The 19,690-nt window shown below is 40.4% G+C and overlaps 2 protein-coding genes across 10 annotated transcripts in view; both read right to left on the reverse strand.

Annotated features, from left to right (window-relative positions):
- LOC113113695 (baculoviral IAP repeat-containing protein 6-like) overlaps positions 1-15,975 on the reverse strand; it is an 81,535-nt gene extending 65,560 nt beyond the window's left edge. For 7 of the 9 annotated variants that reach the window (XM_026280098.1, XM_026280103.1, XM_026280101.1 and 4 more), the window contains exons 1-14: positions 15,541-15,974; positions 12,543-12,724; positions 9,647-9,784; positions 7,430-7,623; positions 6,974-7,085; positions 5,930-6,012; positions 5,577-5,799; positions 5,319-5,488; positions 5,163-5,221; positions 3,543-5,036; positions 1,646-1,795; positions 711-936; positions 302-462; positions 64-195 (exon numbers count right to left, since the gene is read on the reverse strand). In XM_026280098.1, coding sequence (XP_026135883.1) covers positions 64-195; positions 302-462; positions 711-936; positions 1,646-1,795; positions 3,543-5,036; positions 5,163-5,221; positions 5,319-5,488; positions 5,577-5,799; positions 5,930-6,012; positions 6,974-7,085; positions 7,430-7,623; positions 9,647-9,784; positions 12,543-12,724; positions 15,541-15,742 — 3,526 coding nt within the window. In that variant the 5' untranslated portion in view covers positions 15,743-15,974. Of the gene's footprint in view, positions 1-63; positions 196-301; positions 463-710; positions 937-1,645; positions 1,796-3,542; positions 5,037-5,162; positions 5,222-5,318; positions 5,489-5,576; positions 5,800-5,929; positions 6,013-6,973; positions 7,086-7,429; positions 7,624-9,646; positions 9,785-12,542; positions 12,725-15,540 lie in introns of all 9 variants that reach the window. The other 2 variants (XM_026280096.1, XM_026280099.1) reach the window with 2 other exon arrangements.
- Positions 15,976-16,447: 472 nt separating this feature from the next.
- On the reverse strand, positions 16,448-19,367 carry LOC113113698 (protein YIPF4). Its single transcript, XM_026280111.1, has 6 exons — positions 19,104-19,367; positions 18,699-18,852; positions 18,451-18,622; positions 17,701-17,778; positions 17,499-17,612; positions 16,448-17,414 (listed from the first exon to the last, which is right to left on the reverse strand). The coding sequence occupies exons 1-6, from the start codon at positions 19,159-19,161 to the stop codon at positions 17,277-17,279; spliced, it is 714 nt and encodes a 237-aa protein (XP_026135896.1). The 5' UTR covers positions 19,162-19,367; the 3' UTR covers positions 16,448-17,276.
- Between the last annotated feature and the right edge of the window lie 323 nt (positions 19,368-19,690).

Genomic DNA, 19,690 nt, shown 5'->3' on the forward strand with positions numbered 1-19,690 from the left:
TGTTAGCATAACAGGTGAACGTTTTCAGGTGGTCAAGATAGCTTGAATCATCAGGACTATTACCTGCCGACTCCTCGATGTCCATGAACTGGATGTCCTCTGAGAAATCGTGCAGGTGAGATTGTCCATTCTTCTCTCCGTTTGAGTGCAAGACATGAGACAAGGGGAAAACAATCTGCCTGTCCACTGCTGTCTCTGCAGTACAAAGATTTACGCAACAAAAGATTAATTTGGGGAATAAAATCGGACCAAACAAGCCCATGGAATCTACGGTAACTTTTTCTGCTTAAGGATGACTCACCATTCACTTTGCCCAGGCCTGGTGATTTGTTCTTCAGCAGTGTGACCTGGATTTGTGGGATGTTAGTAATACTGCTGTTTAGCACAAACTTGAAGTCCACATGTCCAACCATGCAGGCTTTGGGCAAGACCAGCTCGAATACGTGCTCGTCCCAGCTGGAGCTGAGAGAGAGATATTTGGCAGATTGGCTTCAATACAAGCTGTTTTTAGACTAAAGAGAAAGTTTTGAGTTCTGAAACTTACAGGATGTTTTAGAGTACAAAGACCTCTTATATGCAAAAAGGCAAATTCAAGGGAATTTTAATTTCTAAGTTAACTACAACTGTTTTCATACATACATGATCATGTATACTTTGAGGGTGGGTGTATGCTGTTTAAGGGAGAATGTAGGCTGTTTGTGAATGCACACCTGTCACTCTGTAGTTTCCAGGTGCGTGTGTGTTGCGCTGCATCGCCGTGGTGCTGCTGGTGAAGGTGTTGCGGATGCCGCCTTTGCTGCTGTTCCTGCTGCACCTCCACCCAGCACGGGGGCACGGTTGCCGAGAAGCGTGGCGTCAGTGTTTCAAAACGAGTTAGTTCCACCAGAGAAGAAAGTGTCTCTGCCGTCAATGGCTGGTCCACTAGGAGGTCAACTCCTGCCAATAAGACACACAGCTTACTAAAATGAACATTTCCACAGGTACGAAGCAAATCACCATTTTACTGCTAGTGTGATTTACACAGAGAGAAAATGCAACATCAGATGACACAATGAACAAAGAACACCACAGAGAGGAACATTTCCAAGAAAGTTCACGTCCGCTGTTTTAATTACACAAAATTCAATTTAGCAGGACCAACTGATTTCTTAAACCGCTTGTGATGCATCTTCTTCTTCTTGCTTTACGGCGGATTGCAGACTTATAAGTGCATTACTGCCACCTGTCTCTCAAATGGACTATTGACACTTCTTAAGATTGTAGATAGAGTGTCGATGGTCCATTTGAGAGATAGGTGGCAGCAATGCACTAAGTCGTCTGATCCACTGTGAAGCAAGAAGAAGAATACACATCATGTGCTGGCAGTTGAGAATGTGCTCAGGACAGTTCAGACATTGCGGTGAATCAGAGGTTTGAGTTAAAAATCTTCAATTGTGTTCTACTGAAGAAAAAAAGTCACCTACATCTTGGATGCCCTGTGGGTAGGCAGATAAACGTAAAATTTTCATTTTTGGGGGGAACTATACTTTTAAGGTGTTGATGTGAGATAGCTGAAGCTGCAAATTAAATAAACCATCTAATACCCTGCTTTATCAGACAGACGCAAAAACACACAAAGTTTATTGTGTTTTCATGCGTCACCCACCTGTGATACCTGGGCTCGAAGGATTTGATGTGGGCTTTGCTCCGTCCAGTAGTTGCTCTGCCCTATTAGACAGGGGTCCGTCGACAAAAATGTCGGCGTCATCGATATCATCACAAACACCTCCAATTTGAAGGAAATGAAGCTCTCCACCTTCATATAGGAAAAAAATTAATAAATACAAACTTATGTGACCGAGTGCACAAGCTTCAGAAATTAACCTTGGATAACATTTAAATAATTGCATGTAGCATTGTTTACTACAAGTAAAAATATTAATATTTAATACTTTCAAAACTAGAAAGTAGATTGTTTTCTATATATTCTGGAGAAAATGGTGCAAAAATTCTTAAGACAATGTTCTGGTCACAAGCCAAATCAATAGTGTGTCTACTATGCTATTCAGGATATTCTAGGTATTAACTGGTTTCCTCCTCCAATGCGAGTTGGACACTTTTTTTTGCCTGCAAGTGAACACTAAACAGTCAGATACCTGTAAAAGTAAAAAAAAAAGGACAGGCACACCTCATCAACAAACCACACAATTTATTTATTCATATGCATATAAAGGATGTTAGACACATCATACTTCATACTTGTTCAGCTCCCTAATTGCAATTACATCTTATATTATTGCCTTCCACACGGTTTAGTTCCAGAACTAAATGTACAGTACTAAAGTACCATTTCCCAGTTCCATTTAAAGGGTTGCATTCGCACCGACCGTATGTACTGAACAATGTCAATTGTGCGTGGCGTTCAACAACATTAACAAAGAAGAATAACGTCAACAACAGGAGGATGGAGGATGCTGTGATTGGAGCTGTGTTTTTGTTGTGTCTCGCGGGTTTCACAATAATGGACATAGAATGTCAACGTATACCTAAAGCGATTGAAAGAACGGAAAGGAGGATTAAGAATCTCCAACGACAACTGGCAGTGCTACTTTTGCTACAAGTGCCTGAACTTCAGCATCCGTACATTTATCGCTGTTCATCATACTTTCGAAATAAGTAGACAATTTTTACAGTATGTTACACTGCGTTTTAAATCATGGCGCGTGAGGGCGTTTTCGAAAGCCTATGGCCAATCAACATCTACTTAAGTCACGGTTAGTACCAGTTGTGCTGGTTAGACGCTGCTCCGGAGAAGGAGCTAATTTGGTTCTCGAAAAAGGCAGTCCGCTAATATTGCGCACTTAGTTCCTGTGGTGAGAAAATGCCCAAAAGTGAGTCGTTTCACAGTAAGTTCTGGTTCTATGAAAAGGTTCCTGTCTTAATCAAAGATTTTTGTCTTAATCAAACTACTTATCAATAAATACAGTAACGGACTGTATTTAAAATTAAAAATGAAAAGATACAAAAATGAAAGTGAAAGGCAGGGGTGTTATACCCTATTCTCCCTTATTCTAATAAATGCACAAATCAGCATATTAGAATTATTTCTTAAGGATAATGTGACACTGAAGACTGGACTGGCTGCTGAAAATTCAGGAATACATTTTAATGAAAATGCATACTCAAAAACACATAACAGCAAAGCTGGCATTAATAGACCAGAGAGACAGATTAATAAACTTTACCGTTAATTTAGTTTACTTCAGCGAATCAAAAAAAAAGAAATACAAATCATAAAACCAGAACAGTGAAAATCCTTGACTCCCCAAGGTCACTTCTCATGGATGCAAGTGAAACAGCGGCCATGTTTAAGAGTCGGTTGAGCTCACTATGGTTAATGAGAACCTTACTGTTACCATGGCGATGAGTTAAGTGTAGGCAGCAAGCTAAACTGAAAGAAACAGTGAACTTCCATGCCTCACATCTCTTTGTTAGTGAGCAACACAAGAAGAATGAATTGAATCTCATTGAATCACAAATAAAAGTGTCAATAAATTGCTTACCTTTTGTGCAGGCACACAGCCGGTCGGTGCCTGAGCAGTAGGTAACAGAGACGAAGGGATCCACCTCCTCTGTCCCCTCTTTCTTGAGTGGCTCCACCTTGGCCAGCACCTCTAAGGTGGACAAGTCTAGAATCATGATGTAACCTGCCTGTGTAGTCACCACCAGGTGTCCAAGTCCAGCCACCTCTCCTCTCTTCTCCTTCCCAGTGACAGTTCCCATACTTGTGCCAGCTGTCACTGCAGATGCAACCGTCCCCGTGCCATTTTTGAGCCCAGAAGGTGTCGACTCCTCAGACGTTTCCTCTCCGTCATCCTCTCTGCCATCCAGCACATCTGGCGGCAGGAGGAGGAGAGACGTGACAGCATCCCGAGGGTCACGAATCTGCTGCACCTTAACTGGTTCTTCCTCCAGGGTCACAATGCGGGTGGAGTAATTCAACTTATAGAGTGCAAGGTATCCGCCACCACCACTGGCCCCTAGAGGTCTGGAAGTATGGGGCTGCTGCTGGTCATGAGGGGGCAGGATGAGAGGGGTCTTTGGAGGAGAGGTGCCCGCGTGGGCGTCATGGCCATTGGCCAGTGTCTGTCCTTTGCGATGGCCACAGAGGGCTGAATGCAGACGATTAAGTGTGTTTAACACCTCCACTTGATTGATAGCGCTAAGAGACTCTACGGAGCATGGTTGAAGACCAACTAACAAGTGTAATCCATCGCTGCAGGGCGTGATGGAGTCAACGTACAGGTTCTCTTCCTCCAACGCTTTTGGCAAGCGCAAGCACTGTACCAGAGAGCCCGGCCGTGGAGCCAAAGAGCTCCACTTTTCCCCATCCAGAGGTCCGAGCCCAGTCGCCGCATCCGCAAACTGCTGGATATATGTGATGGGAGGGTCCTGCAGCAGCAGTTGCTCATGCGAGTCGAACTCCATCTCGATAATCTGTGGGACAGTGAAGCCCTCTTCGTGAAGCCCTTTGCTCATCAGGTTGTTCATCTGGGTGAACACCTTCCCTGAAGACTTCTCATCAGCTTCCTTGATGCTGTACAGGAGTAGTACAGGCATAGTCCTATGCACAGGGGTGGCTGGTGGTAGGTTTGGGGAGCCCAGGTCTGTGAGGGGATTACAGGACCCGATCTCCATGGGACCCTGGTCCGGTGCAAGCCCCTCAGGGGCAGCGGTCCTTACTGGGCTATCCATGGAGCGTCGAGATGGAGGGGGACCTAGTGGAGAACTAGCTGCTGACCTGTAGCTTAGCAGTCCGCCGGCCAGCAGGCAGGGGAAGGGAATGTTATGGTACTCGGCTGTCCTCTCCTTAGACTTGTCGGCTTTTGGGGGGCCCAGTGAGTGCGAGGGGTTGGCCCCCAGCTCCTCCAGGTCTTTAACGGTGTCCTCCAGCACACTGGCCACCACCTCCCACTGCAACTTCTCAGGCTGCTGTAGGACACTGAGAGCCGTGACTCCCAAACTCACCTCCATTGTCTCTTTCTGACCCAGTTGGCCTACACGTATGGAAAGCAGGAGAATGATAAATAATGTGTTTATTGACAACACTAAGTGCAGATATGAAAACCAAGTGTTGAAACATAACATTATTAAGACATGAAAATCTATTTTATAGTTTTTACCTGTGACCGACTCCGATCTGGAATGCTCTTCGCTGTCCGAGTCCTCTATCTGGTCATCGCTAGGGACAAAAACACAGGAAATGTTCAATAAACACAATAACAGAGTAAGACATCTTTAAATAATTTGCCACAAGTGTGTAGAAGTAGGTTTAGCACCTGTCCCCCTCTAGTTTGGGTAAGTCAGAGCAGCAGGTGGCCTCCTCTAGCCAGGAAAGCGTGGGCCTTCGTGATTCTATGCCTGTAAGACTTTGCTGCTCACTGCTGGACAGGATCAGCTGCCTCAAGATGGCTGGGTCATATGGGTTCACCTCAAACTTTAAATGCACCTGCAGAGGTGAGAAAAATGTTGAGCACAGAGATTTAGTTGTACTGCATCTTTCTCGTCCACTTTAGAGATAGTGATGAACAACAAACCTTCATAAGCTTCAAAACATCCCAGATGCAAATCTTCCCCCTTTTGGTTGCCGTAGCAAGGAAATGAGGGCAGCTACCAAACCCATAGCACACAATTTTATCTGAACCATCTGCACTGGGAAACTGGGCTGGACTGGTGGCCAGGGTGACCGATAGCGGAACGTTTTGTGTATGCTCCCCTTTCACGAAGGGACAGTTGGGCGAGTGGCGCTCATGCTCAGACCTAAAAAAAATATCAGATGTTTTATGGTTAATAGCAATAGGAAGGAAATCCCTCAGCTCTTGGCCTTCATTATGGTTCATGTGAAAGTGAGTGAGACATTGTGGCCATGTTTTAGTGGGGTCTTTCTCACCAGGGCTCATCCGTAGGTTCCCAGCACACTAAACACACACTGCAGGTGAAGCACATGGCCCGGTCATCACCTGTAGATGCAGGCTAAAAGGAAGAAGACAGAGCTGTTAGCACCATTCACAGTGCAGAGAGATGTTCAAAGACCTGATACAAGTGGACAAAGATAACACATTATGGCACAACATCAGCAATACTGCAATACCCACAAACAAAAGTAAAAGAATTACATGAATTAATTATAATCACTTATAATTTCTGTATGTGGGAACCAAATTTGATTTGCTCTTCAGCATGTTACATTTAGCACAAGTCTTTACATGAAAGACTCCTTAACTTACACCAATGCATCTGGTATAACGGTTTAAAAAGGTTAAAGTCTACCTAGACGGTCCGAGCTAACCTTAAAATATATTTCAGTTCATAATTAATCACGTTTTCCCATTTTGCAGAATGTCCCTTTGCGGTGGCATCACCCTTTCATCCACAACACAGAAGCACTGTTCTCCTTTGGCACTTTTCGGTTGGCATGGCAACAGGGAACATGGGTAAGAGGAGTAGTGTGGTCTCCTTGGTTACCAGCACAGCTCAACCCTCCTTGGCATGCATGATGACTTAAGTACAGACAATACATCATGCACCAGAGCATCATCAGGAATTCCCTAATATTACAATAAATCTAAAAGAAGCATTCATAAAATTACCTTTGATCTCATAATAGTCATTTTAAATATTAATTGGTGTTAATGTGCTGGATTTATTTCTGTTGTTTTTATGGCCGGAACAATTAGAAATTTGTTTTTCATTCTTGATGACACAGTTTATGTCTGTTCAAAATGATATCACTTTCAATAGTGATACAATCAAGCTTTCACAATCAGTCAGTGGCCATCAAGAGGAATCATTCAAACAGCGAAAAAATAAACCAAAAATAACAAACGCCACTTGAAAAGCAAAGCCAAGAGGACCTTAGCACAGAACGCCAAGGCAAAATTTAAAAGGTGACAGTCAATTTGGAAAGAATCACTGCCATGGTAATGACACAAACCTGGTGATAAAAGCCTGCCTGGGACATGGGATCAGGCTGAGCCCACCTGTAGCCAGAATGAGGCCAGGACATGAACGTCTCTCTCCTGTTAGCTTCACTGTACATCAAAGACCTGTAAATATCAAAAAAGTCAAACAATCTTTGGTGGTAAAGTCCTTCAAATCACTAACTCCTCAAATACACTATAGTTTTTTATACTTTCTGTGGAAAATCGGACCATAAATATAAGGTGTTCTGGGCGGTTTCCAGTGTATTTTAGTGTGGTTACATAAGGTGTGCTGGGTGGTTTTAACCTACTTTAATTTATTTTTCACCTACTGTCCACAAATGGAAATGGAAAAGTAATGGCACAATTCTCAAGCTGCACTATTTGAGGTATATTTTATCATTCTGAATGCGGTTATGCCATCACAAATAAGTCAACAAACCCTGAAGTGCCCCGTCTTGTGTAGTTACCTGTCTACAGAGCGCCCGGGTCCAACACCCAGCTCTGGCCTGCCGCTTGGTAAGAGGTAGGAGAGTCTGTCCATGACCGAAGAGGCGACCGACAGGGCTGCAACATTCTGATTCAACTTTTTCAACTCATTCACGATGGCATTGGTTACCACTTTAAGCACATGATGAGGGAGATGGAAGGTCACGGTGGCCCACTGGAAAGTGAGAAAAATGTAGGGTAACATTAAATTCCAACAGCATTCACAGCAACAGCATTCAAGTTCAGCCGCCTTATTTCAGGCCAAGTGTTTCAATATTCCTTTAACTGTAGTGTTTGAACAAGTCTAAACAAGCTTGTTCACAACGATCCTGGCTTATTTGAACTTTCCCTCTCATTCAGAAAAACCTCCAATGTTCAAACATGAAATAACCTGATGCACAATCTGTGCACTTTCAAAGAGCCAGGAAGGTTCCAGAACCCAGTGTGGTGGCCTGACAGGGGTCAATGTAGAGCTGAGTGAGAAATCGATCACCGTAGCTGAAGCTCATTGTTACAGCAGTGCAATCTGGTTGTCTGCCAAATCATGGGAAAAAGGGTGCTTAGATCACTACACAAGGGAACACTTCTTTCATTTTCTTTTTTTTTAACCACGTGGAGCTGATGCCTAGGTCCAGACTGCAGTAATATGCTGATGGCTTAGAGGACGCAGAGGAGAAACATGCCATCATTATTAACTGCAGAGGCCCATTTATTTAAAGACTCACAAAGAAAGAGCTGATCTAGGATCAGTTTCATTCCTTTAATCTAGACGAATATGACTCATGCACAGATGGGCGAAAACAGATCCTAGATCAGCATTTATGAGAGGTCCTTATAAACGCAAATAAATAAAGGAGCCGCACACTGCAGGTGTGATAACCGATGCTCTTGTTTTCTCATTACACAGCTGCAATCTGTATATACTATACACAGAAGACTAAAGAAATCTCTGCTCTGTGTCTGCAGCAATGAGAGCTTAAATTGGTATTATCACTAGCACATTATTTTTTACTTATTTTTAAATAGTTAATTTAATTTCACATACAACTAATAGATTTTTTACAGAATTTTTAATTTGTTTTTTTTTTTTTATATATATTTGTTGTATACGGTTTATTGCTATTGTATTTTTATTATTACTGGGACAATATTTATATTTATAAAACAAAATAATAATAATTTATGTAAAACTATTCTGCTGATTATTATACCAAAAGAACACTTTGCAACTAAAACTTGTTCTTGAAGGTGAACAAAATGGCACCTGAGAGGGAAAAAATTGTAAGCAAGCGATCCATTAAGTAAATTTCTGCTGCAGAGAATCCTGTCACACATAATCATGTGTTACTCTTTAAACTGAGTGTTTCTCTGCTCTTCACTTTGCATTCTTACAGTAGCTGTCGTGACAGTATGTATAAAGACAGATTTCACTGGCACAGGTGCATTAGTGGGAGTCTTTGATCATCCTCCTGTTACTGCAGGGCTACTGATACACCTCAGAGCTCTGCCGCACCGCTGTTCAATACAGCCTGTGTGTGTCTGCACAGATCAGTCACTGTAAGGATGCGTTTCATGAATAATCTATACGCTGTAATGCTACATGACTCAACTATTCTTGCTTATTATCAAACACAAACACACACAGTCAGATTGCATTACATCAGCAAACATGCTCCACACACACTCAGTGTCACAAGGTTTATTCCACTTTATGGGAACCACAAATTCAAGAAAGGAAAAGGCAGCCAGAAGCTCTGCAGCACTGAAACATGAAGCCAAATCCCAGCACTGCACAATATGAATGGATGGCGAATAGTACCAGAGTGCGTGTTTGTGTCAAACAGAGAACCAGTCCTGTGACTGAAGAACACTTTAGGAATATGAATACAATTTAAAAAATTCTTGATAGGAGAGAATGTGTTTTCTATGGAAGTCTGTTTTCTGCTTCAGATTTTTTTTAAAAGGTAACTAAGCAGTGAAGCTCTAAATAGTTAATGCCACAATTGCAAAAAGGTGCATTGTGATATACAGTTTTAATTGTGCGCTATAAGGTCAAATGATTAGACATTGTTGAAATAAATACATATAATCGCAATTGTGAAATATTATTATACTCTGTGGTTACAAAAACCATTCTAATGATTAAAAACTTATGAGTTGATTTATGAATGATGGATCCTCCTTCCTGCTAGCCTCACCTTTGCCACTTTGTGATTGGCCGCCGTCTCATGCGAGGTATTCTCCAGGCCTTCTTTGAGCTGGGTGAGAAAGAGCTCATAGCCCTCTGTGTTGGAAACATCCACCTTCTCCATACATGCATACAACATCTGCTGGGCCTGCAGGGGAACATCGTATTTCATGTTTACCACTTATTCAAACCTCAAATGTGCAGAATATAAGCAAAAAGTCAATCATCTATATACAGAGTGGAGCTGATGGCAGTCCATCACCTTTAAAGCAAAACTGCACCGTGATGGCCTCATCGAGTATGTATTTTCTCATGTGGATATCAAATGATAGTGTTGAAGTGTTAAGCCATTAGACTGCTTCAGATTATTAAGGGATACTAATCTCAAAGGACCATTAGCACAGGAGTGACAGTACTTTCTACTACAGGAAACTTAACCATAAAGATGTTGCACAAGATTACTATTTCATATAAGAGCTGCTCCTCTAAAAATGTCTAGGTTTCCACAAAAATATTAATCAGCACAACAGTAAACAAATGCAGTAAGAAATGTTACTTGAGCATCAAATCAGCATATTAGAAAGATTTCTGAAAGGTTCATGCTAGACTGAAATTACATAATTAAAATGGATTAAAAATGAAAACTGTTAATTGCAATAGTCAAATTATTGCATAACAATAATGCATTTTTTTATCAAATAAATGAAATTCTAGCCATCGTGAGATACTTAAAAATGTAAAATAATTCCCAATCTCAAACTTTTGAACTGCAGTGTACTTTTAAATTAACCTGGGTTACCCTGATTCAATCTTTTGCTTCCAATTACACACAGAATCAGTCTTTCTTCCATTTCATGTTGATTTGTAATGACATTTTATTTAAAACCAATACAGGGTCAACACTAAAAATTTTGAACCTGAGCTCATCATCACGCCTATTTTATTTGATGCTTCAGAGTTCAATGCACTGGGTAACACAGACACAAATCGTTAAAGGGCCTTAAAACGCAGTGTGTCTTTTCAGACGCGCTCACACCTTACATTACTCCCTACCTCTCAATAAGAATAAAGCACATCACAGGGATTATGCTTGACTCCACCTAGAGATTTCCAACTATTTATGCTATTTTTGTGAGCCTAAAAACTCTAGTAACAACTTGGCATGACGGCAATGTCATTTTAGACGAGTACACAAAAAAGTGAAACAACGCCCCAGAGATTAGAAAGACTGAATATAAAGGTATTTAAGTCTTGTGAGAACATGTTCTGTCTCATCCATTTTACCATTTCAAATCAGTACCATAAAACAATAAGATAATCCCAATCAACATGAAGCTTTTGAAAATCCTATATAAACAGATTTACTTCCAGTGCTGCGGTGATGACTCACATTTCATTGTACATGTTTATGAATGGCCTTTCTGAACAAGTTGAGTCACATGACTCAGGAGTTCCCTAGTCTCAGACTGAAGTGCCTAAGTTAACTCATGTGACCAAGCAGAACAGATTTGGCTGCCATGAGGAACAGCTCATGGCCTGCAGAAGTTTGTTTTGACATCAATAGCCTCAATTGTGTACTGAAAAATATCATCTCAGACAAATGCACATGTAAGATCAAAAGAAGATTTAAGGCATTAGAAGAATGATATGCATGCCACTGCCATATTTTTATTTCTAGTCTCTTTCAACCAATCAACCATAAAGCTAATACCAAACCTCAACACCCCTAACTGCATCCAATTCAACAAGTCAAAAGACAAATCAAGCGTGCCCGACATGACCCTCGTTTTTCACCAAAACAGACACAAACAACATGATATCTGACTGTCAAGCTATCCCAGGTTAATATGAGCATCAGGCCCCATTTACACTAGTGTGTTTTCATTTTAAAAAAGGCGTTTAGAATGAAAACGATCCGCGTCTACACTGGCGTTTCAGAAACAATCCCCGTTTACATTATAAAACCTAAAACACACATCACGTGACCAGGCATACAGTTACAGCCATAGATACGAATAGGTAGATTCCCCATTATTTAGATTGCGGACGCGTCTACGTGCTTGGAGCGATCAAATGGGGAATCTACCTATACATCTATGGGTACAACAATGCACATGATGTTATCGTTTACACAGTCGTCAACTATACGCCATCGTTTTCAAAAGTCTGTGTTTTTGTCCGTTTACACTGAAACGCAAACCTAGAGTTTTCAAACTAAAATCGGGTCAGCAACGTTTTCAAAAGGGTCGAAAACAACAGAGTAGTGTAAACGATAGGCGTTAACTGTAGTAAAAGTTATGCATTTGAAAACGAAAACGCACTAGTGTAAACAGGGCCTCAGTCTACAAAATCCACTGGTTCTCACACATAAGCTTATGTGGCTAGGGAGTGGTGAGAGCTGGGAGTTTTGTTTTCAGAGCGTCCTAGGACACAATGGACCAGTCTGACTGCATAGCACTATTTGTCACACTAGATATGCGATAGCTATATCAACAAGCATGCTCAAACAACCAACATTTTGCCGAGTTGTAACTTACACAGCATACTAAGGAATCGCATAACAACAATTCCTGTCATGCAGAGTTGGTTGACCAAAGGAAACTTGTTATATGTTAAAACACACCGAACTGACCTAAGCACAAGGCTGACAGATGACCCGAGCTTAGACGTTTTTCAAAAACAGTCATGAAAAATTAAGTATTTTGACTATAACATTATGTGCTGTCAAGCAATGATGTGTCAACTGAAAGCATTAATCAGCTGTACGATAAACCGGGCAAATAACATTTGCCATCTGGGGTGATAGACTTGCAAATTATACTTTTAGCAATATTTCAGCAATCAGTCACATTTTACTGTATACATTAACTCAATACATAAAAAAAAAACAAAAAAAAAATGCATACCTCAGTAACGGGCAGCTCCAGCTGTACCATGTCTTCTGGCTTGGACACAGGAGCCTGGAGAGCTGTGTCCAAAAGAAGGATTCCATTCAAGTCCTTCCTACAGCCAACAGCGTAATCGTCCACAAACAGCACCTTATCCACGGATGGGAAGTACTGACACCTCACCCGACCCCCAGGTTTAGCTGTCACAAAACACACATGCAACAAGAGAGGGTGATCATTAGACTTACAAACAAACATGCCATATTTTTTTATCTTCTGGAAAGACGGCCTAACCAAGGCTTCATTTTATTGTATAAAACGTACAGAATAATATTGTGAAAATTCTAACAGTATAAAATATAACCATCTACTATTTTTAATACATTTTAAAATTTTAATTTATTCCCATGATGTCAAAGCTGAATTTTACTCTATTGCTCCAGTCTTCAGTGTCACATGATCCTACAGAAATCATTCTAATATGCTGATTTGGTGCTCAATAAACATTTCTTAGTATTAGCAGTGTTGAAAACAGCCATGCTAATAAATATTGTTGTTAACCCCCCCAGGATTCTTTGATTTATGAAAAGTCCATAAGATCTTTTGTAACATGATGCATGTCTTTAGTGTCACTTTTGATAATTTTAACCCTCAATTTTCTCTCTCTCTCTCCAGAGTACAACTGAAATACTTGTTTCTTAGAAAAAGAAATAAAGAAATAAAGAAATAAAGACTAAATTTGTTTTTACAAATTAGAACTGAAAAACATCAAATGAAGAAAAGTGAGAAATGCCACTGGCATAAGCATGTCATTCCAAAATCTTCTGTTCCTTTGTATCAAAGAAAAAAAAAAAAACAAGAATCCTTTAACATGCATGAATTAAAGAAAGCTGTAGGAAAATATGAAAATATTAAATAGCTTAATATGATTTTTCAGTAACAATACAATGCCACTATGTGTTACGACCTGGTATCAAAAATGCTTTAAAGCAATTTATACCTACATGTTGTATCTTTAATGTATTTTAAATTTCACATCTTAACAGGAGGAACAAAGAGCAACAGCCACCCCGCAAATCCTAAGTAGCTGTTACACACAGGAGGGAAAAAAGGAAAACCTCTCCAATCAATATTATCCAAACAAGCATGAGTCGACTGTTATGTGCTAGCAGCTATCTCAGCCAAGACTCCCTGCTAAATAACCTAATTGCAATTTCAAACATACTATTTTAGTTGAGCATGATATCTGCAGCTCAACAATATCCAACTATCACAAGTCTCTAATGTAACCCAACCACAAGCTTACTCTCTCCCCAGAAGAACAGACTTCTTGTTGCACACAGGGGATTTTCAACAAAGAATCCTATGTGCTACAGTGTCTCTGGTGAGAGATCAATCATTCCTTGCATTTCATATGCATCCATGGATAAATGGCTGTAATCAAAAATGAGGAGGGTTACAAAACAGCACATGTACTGTAGCTACTGTAATTCCAACCAGTGCTCTGCTGGAGACATGAATGAAGTTTAACTCTTTAAACTGGCCTTTCAGATTAGTCCTGGACTAAATTCCACAATAACAACCTTCAGTTTAAAATACTTTCAATCTGGCCCTGGAGTTTAGCTGGAAAGGGGCTTAAAGCTATATATAAAAAAAAAGTTCATTATCACACATTTGACAGATGCCTTTAAAAGACGTGTGTCACTGCAAAGACACCCGTTTACATCCTTTAGTGTCCCTTCTTTATAGCATTTTAGACTAGCGGTCTCATCTTGTGACATTCAATGAGTCTGAAAGAGTGCCAGTTTAACCCATTTACTTACTTAATATTACAGCTGCAGGCAACAATACACACCTCTAGTGTAATTATGTACGTCTTTCATTAATAAGGCCTAATTCTAGCATTTAACAAACAGAATAAAAGATAAAACACTTTAATACATACTAACAGTAACACTGGGACTCATTCTTACATTCAAAATGACACGTTTAACAGCAAACCTGCAGAGAAAGCACTCGAACCTTCCCAATACATACATACTATCATAAAATTAACACACATTCATAATATTCACATTTTACGCAACTGTACAGACAGCTGTCACCTGTCAGTTGTTACATTAATATGAGCAATGTTACTGATCCGTAGCAGACGTGCTAGTTGTCGCTAGGCTAACGTTAGCATGATTAGCTAAAGCTATACCAGCTTATTTAGAGCCAAAAGTAAAAAAAATAATAATAATTTACCCTGAAAGCCAAAACCTATGTTAATATGCAATATTAGTTACTGACATATACGAGATATTGGTTGGGATGTCAATGACACCCAAGTATGTGAAAGACACACAACTACGAGATGATGTGTTTGGATTAGCTTTAGTACCGCTTTACCAACATATCGCATCAGCTTTTAGGTCGTGTCTTGGATTAGCTTTATTTAACTTATAAAAACAAAGAGTAGCCTGCAATGTAAACAATCAGTACTGATATGTATATAAACGGTGAATAAACGTGGCAGTGTGTACAGTGATCCGGCAGCACAACAGATCCAGGAGGCCCTAAACAGTGAGTATCAGGAGGCCAGAAGACTGTCACAGCAGCAACTCCATCAAGAGAGACCTATTACTCTCACCAAACCCTATACATCATCACATACACCTATTAGGAGTGATGGACTGTCCATCGGGAGCCTGAATAGTAAGGTGTCGAACTTAAAACCCTGCTCTATCAGGAGAATTACTCTAACACAGTCCTTCATACCAGAAATATCACATAGCGATAAAGGAACAGAGTGTTTTGACAGTCCTACATGAGGAGTCCAAATAGAGGAGTCATCCCAAAACACTGGACCATCAGAAGATCAAACACTGTCTATCAGGATCATCTCGACACTCTCCTTCTCCATCACAAGCTATAAGACGAAAGGATCTCCCATATTTCTACTCTACGAAGAGGTCCAGCCCAGGATTCTGTGCTATGAATAAATCCCTCAGAACCCGTCCGAGCCGAGACTCACCGTGCAGAGCCGAGGCCTGTAAAATAGCCCCGGAGGTGCCGTCGATGACTTTGATGCTGCCCCGGCTGGTGACGGCCAGGATGGCGTTGAGGGCCGGGTGGTAGGTCAGACTCCGCAGGCCCTCCTCGTCGCAGCGCAGGCAGCCGTCTCTCAGCACGACCCAGTCCGGCGAGCCTGGCGAGGCCGACGCCGCCGCCGCCATCTTCCTACTATCTTCCCTTCCTGCCTTCCCTCCTCCTTCAGTAGCTCCTCCGTGGACGCGACTCGACAAGAAAATGTTAAAACTGAATCCCGATGTACCGCTGCGCTTCCACTGCGGGATCTAAACCTCCTCCCGATACCGCAGGAAGCAGCGATTCACCATCAGCGGAGCGGAAACTAGCGGCACCTTCTAGCCACACACTCAGCGTGGAAACGGAACTGGCGTAGTCACCGTGTGATCGCCCGCCGAGCCTCAAGGGGCGCTATAGATAGATAGATGGATAGATAGATGGATAGATAGATGGATAGATAGATTTTTATTTGTAATTTTCATTTACGGTATTGTTAGTTTCTGTTTGAAAACAAGCTTTTGTTTTTATTTTATTTTTCAGCAGAAGCACATTAGAAAAAGTCACACCTTTGAAGGTTCTTGTAGTTAAATATAAACAATTTTGTATTATGTCACACCAACAAATTATCTTTATAAATTCTTTATCAACAGAATTTTGACGGAAAATCTCCATTTAGTTTTGTCTGTTTTTTTTGTGTCCTCAAAACATTCTACATAATCACTTTTTGGATTAAAGTATTTACCGTTACAACCAGTAACCAAACATTTTGTAATATGAATATTAAATAAACCAATAAATCATTGCTAATAAGTGTTCTTATTCCCTGACATTAATAAAGTTCACAACAAAAAGTGTAATTACAGTGTCAACAGATTTTAATTTGTTTCATGAATATAACAATTTCCAGACTCAATTGTTTTAGCTAAACTAATATGGTAACATATGTCTGCAGTGTACACATCACCAGGTAGAAAGTTGTTTTCAATTGTATGTTCTACGAATAAAAATTCCTTTCCTTTTTGGCTACATTTACATAAATAAAATACACCACAGCCATATAAAACGACCAATTCAAGGCACCCATATATAGCAGACCTTTTTAATCTAAGCTGTACTGCCTACACCCTCTCTTTTTCCATGTGTAACTCATAAATTAAAAATGAAAAGTGAGAAGACGAAGAACTCCGTGAAAGTATTGGATCAGTCTACAACTACAACAACAACAACAACAAAATCTGTCTACCATCAGCTGATTAACTCACAAAAGTTTTCACCATTGTGTATGGTGATGACACAAATTCTGTTACATGACTATCATGCTTTCATAGTCTTTTGAAATATAAAGATCTCCTTTTTATTTTCCTCTTGGGGTTTGTAAATATTATGTAAAGCCATGGCTCCAGATTTCAGTGGCTCTCCGCCTGCAGGGGTTCCACGGTAAAAGATACAGCTTGTTTTGTGTACAAAATCAAATGGAAGCAGTTAAACATACTAATGTCTGTACACCTCATTACCCAAAGCATATGTGATTATAAACAGGGTAAAAGAAAATAAAAAAAGGAAAGAAAGAAAATGCAAACTCCTTCTTGGTCTTCATGGAATATCCCTGCTGTGCAACTCTCCACAGTGCTCTGTCAATGTCCAAGCAATGTGCCAATCAAAGCCTCTATATTCAAAGCCAATTCAGACTCCAGTATACAGAGACAGGAAGTAGATGTACAAAAGGAAGATGGGATATATGAGAAGGGGTTTCTTCGTTTTGAATTCATCACTAACGAGTAAAGAGGCAGCACTGTATGCAGCCCAGAATACTCCAAAAAGCTAGGGAAAAAAAACATTATTAGACATTATTATTTGACAATTTCATATTCTTTAAAAAAAAAATATATATATATATATATTTACCTTTACGAGTGTAGAGACAACGTCAAAACCCCCAATGACCAGGAGAAGTGGAGCTATTACAATGAGTGGGAGCAAAGAATAGCCAATAACTCCAAGCACTTGCCCATAAGACACCTAGAAACATAATTAAAAACCATAAGTGGACATCTCTTTTGACTAATAAAAATCAAATGCTATCTGATGCTTCACAAGATATAAATACCTCTCCACCCAGCACTCTTGCAAGAAGGAAAATCATCAGTGATCCAAATATCCAGATCGTAATAATCCAGGAAACAACCTGATTGGTCAAAAAAAAAGAAAAAAAGAAATGTGACATATTAACAAATAATTCAAATTTGATGGGCTTCTGCTTCTGTTCTGATGAACTAAATCATGCAAGCGACATGGTCATATTGCAATGAAAAAATTACAAAATAATTAATCTCTCCAATCTTTATGCCTTCTTGAAAGTTACTTTAGAATGGCATTAATAATGATACACCATTATATTTATTTTCTTAATAACTATCCGTACTTAATCTTTAATTCTACTTATATTTTAATTAATCTTTTAATTCTAGGGCTGTCAATCAAATAAAACTAAACTACATATAAAAAAATAAAATAATTTCAAGTCATGCCTGCAATATCGCAGAATAAATATTTAAAATATTCTAAACATTAAAACTAAAAAAAAAAGAAGCTCAAATATCAGGCATTTTATTTCCATGTTATTGAAGATAAACTTGTCACTAACCTACAGTCTATGGCTATTTTGCATTTTGATGATAGCTCTATATGCTCAAGCATCATGACTATCAGTGGCGTGTTTAGTGTATTGGGGGTCCCCCTTGGTGGAAATTATGTTCCGCAGGGGCCACACACAATTGCGTGGGTCATGTAGTGCCTAAACATGCTGATGACTATAAATATAATGCCCATGGTCAAGATACAAAGACTCATATCTTACTCTGAACTGTCCGTAGATGGAGATCATGGAGAAGAGCAGGACAACAGCCAGCGGACCCCAGAAATCAGGATTGTCCCTCACCACCTGTCTGTTAAAACCCAGCGAGGGCATGGGCATCAACACACACCTGATCTTGTAGTAGATGTCCTTTAAGTCAATGTCCAACTCCTCCCTGCACAAACAAAGACAACCAATAAACACAACCAAAGCAAATGTGACATCAAGCACCAGAAGTCCCACAAACTCACAGGAGCGGTTTAGTGTCCTCGGCATCATCTTCCTCCACCTCCAGCAACCATCCGTAACCTCTCTGCCTCAGGAAGGTGGTGGCATAAGTGTCCCTGCTGGAATCAGGGCCTATATTTAGTGTGATATCCGGTGCATCGATGGTGCCGCTGAGCTCTGGTGGATAAGAGTTTGTTTTAGATTTATACAGCTCACTATTATATCCCTACTAAGTCTACAGAACAACACCCATGTCCCGATGCATTAAAAGGTATGATCATATACCTAGGTGTATTCTCATATTAATGTATGCGTACATAATACACACAGCACAGTACATGGCCACAGCCAACAACATTCCAACATAAATCAGGCCACATTTCAGAGCAGAGAATGTGTGGATGCATTGGGGCCTTTAACTACTTTACCTTCAGCGTCCGTCGAGGAGACGAAGGTAAAATCTCCGTTGGTGGGAGAGAACTGCATGACTGACAGCGATAACAGCTCGGGCTTCACTCACAATCACACACCGCCGCCGATCGCGCACCTTCACACCATTGCCACGTTTAACGATTCCTAGCGATCAGCTCTCGGACGGGACTGCTGGCTCAAAACAGTCATGGAGGAAGCAGGAAGTGCAGAAAAACACAGACGACACGTCAAATCCTGGAGCAGAGCGGAACGGGGAGGCACGCGCTCCACCCAGCGACAAACATGAGCACCAACAACACGTCTTTAATGCACAGAGACAGCGCCACCCCTTGACCTTTCTGCAAAAAATAGGATTACATGTATGACATTTATTATGTAATATATAAGGTGGTGTTTTTATTTTAATCAGCCTTATTGACACCATTATTATATTAAATCCATTGCATGTTATTACACTTACATTGAACAGAAGTTGTGAGACAGAGCTGCAACTGAACTGCACACTGAAGATATAGCTAAAATAATCCACAATCATCCACAGTTATTGTGCATATGCTCACTCATTCTCATATGCTCAGTCTTA

Source organism: Carassius auratus, chromosome 14 (assembly GCF_003368295.1).
Source record: "Carassius auratus strain Wakin chromosome 14, ASM336829v1, whole genome shotgun sequence".
Taxonomy (NCBI): domain Eukaryota; kingdom Metazoa; phylum Chordata; class Actinopteri; order Cypriniformes; family Cyprinidae; genus Carassius; species Carassius auratus.

What these genes read in the sequence shown, in the direction of transcription:
- LOC113113698 (XM_026280111.1), bottom strand. Translation starts at nt 19,161, where the DNA reads ATGCAGTTCTCTCCCACCAACGGAGATTTTACCTTCGTCTCCTCGACG. An exon ending in CCATCTACGGACAGTTCAGA is followed by an intron (nt 17,779 to 18,450) that starts GTAAGATATGAG and finishes TTGACCAATCAG; the next exon opens with GTTGTTTCCTGGATTATTAC. An exon ending in TTGTCTCTACACTCGTAAAG is followed by an intron (nt 17,415 to 17,498) that starts GTAAATATATAT and finishes TTTTTTCCCTAG; the next exon opens with CTTTTTGGAGTATTCTGGGC.